The 9,895-nt window shown below is 31.4% G+C and overlaps 1 protein-coding gene across 4 annotated transcripts in view; it reads left to right on the forward strand.

Annotated features, from left to right (window-relative positions):
* The window catches only part of LOC106459878 (inositol 1,4,5-trisphosphate receptor-like), a 126,746-nt gene that overhangs the window by 91,268 nt on the left and 25,583 nt on the right, over positions 1-9,895 (forward strand). For all 4 annotated transcript variants that reach the window (XM_022386439.1, XM_022386442.1, XM_022386441.1 and 1 more), the window contains 8 exons: positions 1,167-1,367; positions 3,218-3,328; positions 4,059-4,154; positions 5,239-5,487; positions 5,830-5,955; positions 6,597-6,663; positions 7,724-7,843; positions 9,515-9,687. In XM_022386439.1, the coding sequence (XP_022242147.1) occupies positions 1,167-1,367; positions 3,218-3,328; positions 4,059-4,154; positions 5,239-5,487; positions 5,830-5,955; positions 6,597-6,663; positions 7,724-7,843; positions 9,515-9,687 (1,143 nt within the window). The remainder of the gene's footprint in view (positions 1-1,166; positions 1,368-3,217; positions 3,329-4,058; positions 4,155-5,238; positions 5,488-5,829; positions 5,956-6,596; positions 6,664-7,723; positions 7,844-9,514; positions 9,688-9,895) is intronic.

Consider the following 9,895-nt stretch of genomic DNA (forward strand, 5'->3'; position numbering starts at 1 on the left):
TAAAGTTAAGTTAGTCGTCGACGACGTCGTAGGTAAGTTAGTTATATAGTAGTACTTAGTTTGTTAGTAAATAGTAGTAATATTATTTTGTGTATAGTACTCTCTCTCTCTCTATATATATATATATATATATATATATATATATATATATAATGCATACCCATGGGCAAATATATGCCTAGACTGAGACACAACCCCCATTAAGCATGTATAAAATTTTACCAGTAGAAAAGCAGCCTTTTCAAATAAAATATATACGTCTAAAACATTGCTTTAAATAAACCTTTGTGTCTTATAAAGTAATTATTCTACAAATGTGTGTAATAAAATTTAATATTATGTATTGATTTATTTTTACTCCTTCACTTCATACATAATATAGGGGTTGGCTCCCTACAGACACCAATTGTATAGTGTAGAAAGCATTGAGTATCTACATGTTAAAGTCATCTAATATTCATCTATTATTGGCTGGTAATTCCTGTTTCATTCTGTACTTAAACTTTTTGAAGGAACACCAGAGTTCTGTAAAAAAAGCTAATTTCAAGGGGTAATGATAACATTGTTTACACTAAAATTATGATTTTTTTAAAATTACCACTAGTTATTATGACTAAGCGATGACATTGTGCACTACCCAGAAACACATAGAGTGGATTTAGATTTAAACTGATGTTAGTGATAAAGTAGTTGTAGAATTATCTCAAACAACAAGAAAGATGAACAATCTGGTGGATTGGTCACTTTCTGGTTTGGCATTGTAACGATGGTTTCATGCCTTGTTTTGAGGCTTGTTGGGTAGAGAAACAAATAAAAATGAATGGCAATCATCTTTTAAAGTAAAGCTCTGTCATTGTTGCTTTTTCTAGTATGCAAATTTGTATTATGCCTGTTGATTATCTTGTCTCTTCCTTTGTATAGTATACCAACTCTGATACATGGTTAATGCTTCAAAATGAGTATTTATTCTTTTTTGACTTCTTTCAAATAGTTCAACATTTTGGTTTTAAACTTTTTAAGTATTTTTGATTCCTTCATTAAAATTACATTTTTGTGAAGATGTCACTGAAAAGAAAAGTTTTTGTTATTATTGTATATAGAACCTACCAACTACAGTGTTTTTATATTCACATTAACAGTGCTGCTTTTTTATAAATGTTTTCTAGAATTACCTGAGGAACCAGAACAATAAGAACAACTATAACCTGGTGTCTGAAACACTTATGTTCTTAGATTGTATGTGTGGGAGTACCACTGGTGGGCTGGGTTTACTGGGGCTTTATATCAATGAACATAATGTCAGCTTAGTTAATCAGACTCTGGAGACATTAACTGAATACTGTCAAGGTCCTTGCCATGAAAACCAGGTGAGAAGTGTGTAATTTTAATGTAACTTCTTATAAAAAGCTGAATTTCAATGTGTATCTTTCCTTGTGTTTCAGTAACCCTATGGCTTACTTTTACCACTCATATTACATTGTGCTATCACGTTCAACATTGTAAGTAAAATCTTTGTTCATTTCACAAAAATATTTGTGTTTGAAACATAGTTTGTGGGTTGTATTAGTTCAGTAATAGTTATAAAGTAACTTGCATATAGGTAATATAGGTAGAGTAATTAGAGGATGAATTTCAAGATTCCACCGTTAACATCACTTGGATGTATTACTCAATATTCAAATACTGGTTCATGTAAATTCATTGGAAGGAATTCATCCAGGATGTGATAAGCTGCTTACAAAAGCTTTTTCTGGCTAAGTGGTAAATATTTGTTTGGAGGACATCCTGTATATCAGCAGATTTGTTGCAGTATTAAATTGCTTATTATGTTGTTTTGTCAGAGTTAAACTCGAGGGTAGGTGTGGGTAGAAATGTTCCCTCTAATTTTTTCAATCTATGTGCGGAATGAATTTTTTCATGTGTACCAGTATTGAGACAATGTGCAGATGTGTGCTATCAGTTTTTTGCTGTTGTTTTTTTTTTGGGGGGGGGGGTATTTTTAGATCATCGACCCTATTGGATCGTTAGGCCAGTTTGCAATGCTACCAGTTGGCAATTTGGGATTTAGGCCTATTGACTACCAGGGTCATTAAGGTTGTCAACATGTTGAGACTCCTCACAATTACTGAGGATGTGTGTGGCTGGAATAATTAAGTGTGTGGCATTTGATTTGTTGTTGTGTGGCCACACAGCTTAGATGGAACATTGGTAGGTGGATACTGTCCACCCACTATTTTTGGGAAATACAATTTCTCATGCTCTTGTTTGCACTGTTATTTACTTGAATGGTAATTTTTAAAAGTTTTAATTTTACTATTTTCTCGACACCTTGGATATTTATCTACAGTTCACTTACTGTTTTCTATAAAGTCTAACTCGGGTGTTTGAACAATGATAGTGTGCCCATAACAGTACACCAGCATTATCCTAAGGCCTGTTTTCTTCTTTGTTGTCAATGTATTGATTACATGCTTGAGAACTGAACTGTACTATATTCAAGTAGGGTTACAAGAGTCATAATATTTTATAATAAGCAAAACTTGCCAAAAGAAATAAAAAGCCTTATAAATGCTAATAATACAATTAAAAAAACACAGAAATTTAGAAAGAAGACTGTATAAGGGAGAAAGGGGTTAGAAATAAAAACATTTGAATATATTCGAGCCTGATGATTCTGCATTATTAGTTCAAAGTCTGGTAATGTTATTGAAGTTGTAAGAAATACATTACTTAAAACATTAATGATCAGTACATGGACATGACAGCTAAATGTTTTGTCAGAGAATGTAGCCAATGTTCACTGTTCTTCAAAAGGTACAGAGTTTAGAAATATTTACTAGACGACTGTGCTCTTACTACTGAAAAAGCCACTTTCCATAACGTGTATGTACATCACTTACCAATTACTTTCTTTGTTTTTCTTAAGTGTGTCAAATGTTTCATTTTATTCCTTTTTTTATTGCTAAGAGGGATTTTTTAAGAAAAAGATAACCATTAATGTATAATTAAAGCACTAGATCATAGATGTTTTAAACTTTAACATAGAAAATTCATAACCATTGTGTATAATGATGGGTATGGATATTTCTGACACAAAACTGAACAAGCTTTATTTTTAAGTCTTTCCAAGAAAATAACTACAGTTGTCTGGAATTGTTACATCTCTCATCAGCATAAAACTATGTAGCATATATCTAGATTTTTTTTTTCCCCCCAGAACTGCATAGCTATGCATGAGAGCAATGGAATTGACATCATCATAGCTTTGATCTTAAATGACATTAACCCACTTGGAAAGAAAAGGATGGACCTGGTGTTGGAGTTAAAGGTTTGTATTTAAATTTTACTAGAAAAAAGAAGTATTACTTATTGTGAAGTAAAGTTTAATATTTCAACACATTTTTTAATTGATTTGATTCTTATGTTCAAAGGTTATATTTAAAGGAAGATATTTTGAAGTAATGTGTGACATGTGCAAAAATTGTGAAGAATGTTTTGATGTCTATTCTCAGAGAAATATATAGTATCATTATAAATGATGAGTACATGGCTATATATGTGTTTTGATGCTTACTATCATTTCATAGAATAATGGAAATATTTGGATAGGCTTGAAGTACTTTTATGAGAAAATGTTAAACGTGTAAATTACAAAGTGAACATTATTTGAGAATCTGAGTTACAGTAGCAGCATAACTGCTTGTCATTCAGAACCTTTTGCAGTTTATTCAAGTTCTAGGTAGTGTGAAAATAAGATGTTTGGACTATATTAACCAATTTAAATAAGGCTTGAATACTGATTTGATTTGGACTTAAGTGTAACTTAGTATTGTGTCATCTGAAACAGGTTTATCCCTGAGTAGTAGGTTAAGATTACATTTATAACATAAATTTTCCACTGAAATATGTAATGGGTACAATTATCAGCACAAAAGGAAATATTGAAATGTTTTCCCAGGGTTGTTGTTCTGTATTTCACCTTTAATTGAGTGTTGTTTCTGAAATTGTTGAATGCACAAGATTCGTTTTAGTAGAACTCATAATTTTTTTATATATAGAATAATGCATCAAAGCTACTATTGGCTATAATGGAAAGTCGGGCAGACAGTGAGAATGCAGAAAGAATCCTATTTAACATGAGTCCAAAACAGCTGGTAAGAAAAATATATTCACCACAATTGTTTGACATATTTCTCAGATTTCTGTTCTCTGAAGTAATGAAACATTTTTATAGAGTACTAAAGTTTACTGAAGTAAGTTTTGTCTAAATAAACATAGAGTAGTTAGTGACTTTAAGTCTTCACTTAAGTTATTGTGACATAACACAAATACAATTATCATCCAAACTAAACTGAAGTTACATTCTAAAGCTAGTTTAAAGAGGAAGAACAGATAAAGATTGTGGACCTGTTTGTCTGTTTTGAAAGAATTGAGGTACAAAATTTTAATTTTTTTTTTAAATGTGAATAGACAAAAATATGTGTTGGCTGCATTATAATTTATATTTAAAGCTGTTGTTTTTAATATCTAATATATATACCTAGAACAATGAAAAAATTAATGTAGTTCTCTGTTTGTCAAACAGTGTTTAATATGTAGTTAAAAATGAATTTAACTTAATGAATACTACTGTAAATATCAAAAAATGTTAAGCATGTTTTAATGCTTTTTCTCCAAAACCTTTCATTGTATGTGTAATGTACAACTGTTATTTAGAAAACCACATAAAAACAATATAATGTATTTTAAACAAGAGATTCGTCCATAAAAATATCTCGGGACATTTCCCACTATCAGAAAGATAAATACAAATTTTATGTCTTAATAAGACTTGTTTCTTGATGCAGACAGTTAGGAAGTTATCTCCTAGGAGGAAACACACCACTACCATTCTCTACAGGTTGATTTAACATGTAATGTCTACCATAAAACACACATCACTACCATTTTCTACAGGTTGATTTAACATGTAATGTCTGTCATAAAACACACATCACTACCATTCTCTACAGGTTGTTTTAACATGTAATGTCTGTCATAAAACACGCATCACTACCATTCTCTTCAGGATGATTTAACATGTAATGTCTGTCATAAAACACACATCACTACCATTCTCTACAGGTTGATGTAGCTTGTAATGTCTGTCATAAAACACACATCACTACCATTCTCTACAGGTTGTTTTAACATGTAATGTCTGTCATAAAACACACACATTTCTGCTTTCCTCTACAGGTTGATGTAGCTTGTAATGCCTACCACCAGGAGGATATTACTGAGGAGGAAGAAGAAGGAGAGGGTGATGATAATGATGATGATGGAGTTTCACCTAAGGAGGTGGGACATAACCTTTACATATTATGCCACCAGTTGGCCCAACACAACAAGGAACTGGCAGCCATGTTAAAACCTAGTCCTAACGATACCGAGTCAAAAAACAATCAGGCCCTTCAGTATTATGCTAGTCACACTGCTCAAATTGAGGTACATCATATGAATTTCAATTTGTTATAAATTCATATTTTATATAGCTAAGCACCTTATGTTTTTCATGATAAAAACAGCCAAGCTGTCAGTAATTAATAATATGAGATATTCACTTTAAACTTTAAGCAGCTTTTTGCAGTCTTACGCAAATTGTTAAGCCTTGTTTTTAGACATGGTTTTTTTTTTTAATTTTTGATATTCATTCTGCTTAGGCTATAAATATATGTGTGAAAAAAATTATATGCTAGTGAGATATCTTACTTAAGTTGAAGCACTTTTGGTGAACAAATGATACGTATTGTTTAGCTTTACGTGACCTACCATGATCTTATTTCTCAGATTGTTCGTCATGATCGAACCATGGAACAGATAGTTTTTCCTGTACCTCAGATTTGTGAATTTCTCACTAAAGAGAGTAAGCTGGATGTGTTCCACACGGCTGAGAGAGATGAGCAGGGCAGCAAGGTATTGGGTTATCTTTGTTCATCATTTTATATCAAATTATTTCTCTCTTGAGAAGAATACTGAAAATTTTATCATGTAGTATTTCAATAACTTCACTATTAGGAAATAATTTTAAAATATTTCTTGTGGAATATTTCAAGTACTTTATTCCTGTAGCTAAGTTATGGCTGTTATTATTTTAACATCATGGTCACTTGTATAAATGCATTCCAGGCACATAACGAATATAGACTTGCATAAAAAATACAATTATCTTGAATTTAAGAGCTATATCTTTGAATCCTAGCACAGAAATGTATACATGCAAGTCAGTTGTTATTTGTCTGCTTATTAAGTTTCTACAGAAGTACACTAATAAAATACAGAAAAAGTCATTTCTTGGTGCAGTCATAATACATCTTCCTGTATAATGCAATTTATGTTATCTATCCTTTAAGCCTTTTTTTTATTTTTGCTGATTAGTTTTTCTTAAACATTTTATTAGAAATCCTTGTTTAAAGATCATATTTTAGTGAAAACAGGAAAAGTGCAATTCAGAGTGAAGCTGCCCATTATCATAGATATTTATTTAAACACATTTATCCTTAAAACAATAAGTTTTCTGATATACAAACAGTAATATTACTTATTTATGCTTACAGGTCTCAGACTTTTTTGAAAGAAGTGAAGACTTATTTAGTGAAATGAAGTGGCAAAAAAAACTTCGGGGTGAGAAAGGCTTATACCTAATATGAAAATGATAAGATTGATATGATCACTGTTTTTATTCAGTTAGTACAGTAAAATAATCTTTCAATATTCTACATGTTTTAAGATATTGTGGAGAATCAATAGTGCAATTGGTTGGCTTTTAACAAGAAAGTAAAGGACATCACTGTATACTTCTGGTAGGGAATAAAAATATTATATAATGGTAATTTATACTCTTATGGGATTAATTATGGGGATGTTAATATTTCTACAGAGTGATATGTAGTCTAAAATGAGCATGGGGATGAAGTAAGTATTTCTACAGAGGGATATGTAGACTGACACAAGCATTATGAGGAAGTCAATATTTCTACAGAGGGATATGTAGACTGACACAAGCATTATGAGAAAGTCAATATTTCTACAGAGGGATATGTAGTCTGACACAAACATTGAGGAAGTCAATATTTATACAGAAGGATATGTAGCCTGACACAAACATTGAGGAAGTCAGTATTTATACAGAGGGATATATAGTATGACACAAACATTGAGGAAGTCAATATTTCTGTATGGGGATACGTAGTCTGACAATGCTTTATGACATGAGTCAATTTTGCTGTAAGCAAAAACATTTGAGATAGTATTACAGCAGTGTGTTATATGTAAAATAATTGCATTGTTTATTGTGCATATTGTAGTTTTACCAACCAACTCAAACCGTAGTAAAGTGTTAAATTTTTTATGGACATTCTTTCATTTAGTCAAATGCAAAAATTTCTTTAAGGATTGGTTTGTTCACATGTTTTTGTCATCACCCTTCAAAGTAAATAAGAGCTGGTGGCACTTTCTGGATTAGATATTGATATGGAGATGAAAAAATATTTATCCAACTTTTAGTAAGGTTTATTATTACCAAAATGTTTTCTCTCAGCTTATATTGTGTTTATATTGACACTGCATGTACAGAAATGTTGGAGTTTTGCTAAAATAGTAAAAAGAAATATGTCAAAGACATATTAGACGTATATTTCTATATTCTTTGATGCCAATTATAATCTAATTCTGTACATAACAGGTCAACCTCTTCTGTTTTGGGTGAGTCGGCACATGTCAATATGGAGTACTGTGGCTTTCAATTTAGCTGTCTTGATCAACCTCATTGTAGCATTTTTCTATCCCTTTTCTGATCCCAATGGTAAGTTAACTCAGAAATTTGCTTAGTCTAAAGCCACATTTAATAATGTGCAAGTTTGTTTTACTTCTTTTTAAAGTTACGAGTAATAATTGTTTGTTTTTTTGTTTCTGTCGTTTGATGTAGTTTTTCTTCCTTCATTCCCTCAAAAAGAGATATTTTATAATGCACAGAATTATTTTGATGACTCTTTAGTGTTTGACAAAACCTATAAATGATTCTAAAATTTTCAAACCTAAAAAGAAAAAGCAATATGAATGTAAAGATGAGATATTATGGGCATATCCCAAGCTAATAAAATATTTTTTTTGTCTAATGACTGGAAATAGTCATCTCATCCTTCCAAAACTAGATTAGAACATATCTTTAGCCAGATCTATTGAGGTAAATTTTTCTAAATTTTAGTACAGGTAGTCTCCATGCATTAACTGAATGTTGGAAGGCTGTAAACATATACTCAGGTAAAACATGCATATGAAACAGTTAGAAACTTGTATCACTTTGAACGTGTGTCTGACCTCTCTACCCTTCCTCTCTGGATATTTGTACAAAGTTGTATGAGTTAGGGTTTTTTTATCTGCTATATATGTTACTTGGAATATTCAGTGATGTATAAAGTGTTGGTTTCTGGTATACTACACTTGTTCAGTGTGAATTTCAGCATTACACTTGAATCATATTTGTCTGGTGTGGGTATTTTAAAGATGCTCCTTTTATTCTCATCAGCCAGTTCAAGTCACCACAAAATTAGGGGCTAGCCAGTATGTGTAATACCGACTAAACATTTTTTGCTTTGAATAAAGGTTTATTTATTCATTTATGCTTGTTTATTTCCTTTGCCGTACATATTCAGTTTGTTTTCTGCATAGAATTTCTGGAATCTACATTTTATTGTTACTTTTGAACTTGTGTGTCTGATATTAATTGACCTGAAAACTGCAATTAGAAAGGTTGATGATATAAAGTGTTTCCAAGAGAGCTAGTACAATGTTTTTTATTGGAATTGGCTATAGATTATAATAGTGGAGAATAAAGACTCATTACAATTAACCTGCCATTCTACTATTATTTTAATCTTTACAACTCGAAATTAAAGAAAAGTATACTAAATTAGCTATACTGATTGCCAGGTTGATTTTCAGTGTCACTGTAAAATATATAGCTTACTCTGATTGGAAGTTAATCTACAAACAGAAATGACAATGGCTTTATCTGTTGAAAATTCTTTTTTGTACATAATTGTAGTATGGTGAAGAATCACATCAGCATAAACAGAAGGTATCACTATGTTACATGTTCAAAAGTTCCCCAAATTTAGGACTCATTATGAAGCTGTATGTGTATACACCTGTGTTTGTGTCAGTCCCCTTATTTAATGTAATTTGTAATTCACTCTGCATTTGAACCATTATTCTTATTAACTTGGTTCATTTTCCCAGCTTTTTTATTATGTATAATGGGCTGTAACATAAAAGTAAGGAATGTACGACAGATATTCTCGTATTAAAAATAAAATGTAAAACTGTAAGATGCAAAACTAAAATCGTATATTTTAAAACTTAAGTTGTGTAAACATCTGTAATTCTTCCTACTATTTTAATTTTGCTTTTTATTTTTCAACATTACCAAAGCTCAAAGTAACATATGCCTTTATGTATTTATTATCATCTCAAGAACTTGGGCCACGAGCTTCTGGACTCATCTGGGCAGCTATGTTCATCTCTCTAGCTACAGTGGTCACTTTACCTCGCCCATCAGGCATTCGTACTTTTGTTGGAGCTGTCATCCTTCGTATGATCTACTCTCTAGGCTTACAACCAACTTTGTGGTTGCTGGGCACGGTCAATGTAAGTGTCCTAATTATGATATTTAAAATTTTTACCCTCCACAAGTTGTTTTGTCTTTTTTTTACTCACATAATGCATCTTGTGTTACCACCCTTCACAACATGTCTTGTTTTTTACTCATATAATGCATCTTGTATTGCCACCCTCCACAAGTTTTGTTTTTTACTCACATAATGCATCTTGTGTTACCACCCTTCACAACATGTCT

Source organism: Limulus polyphemus, unplaced genomic scaffold (genome assembly GCF_000517525.1).
Source record: "Limulus polyphemus unplaced genomic scaffold, Limulus_polyphemus-2.1.2 Scaffold673, whole genome shotgun sequence".
In the NCBI taxonomy this organism is placed as follows: Eukaryota; Metazoa; Arthropoda; class Merostomata; order Xiphosura; family Limulidae; genus Limulus; species Limulus polyphemus.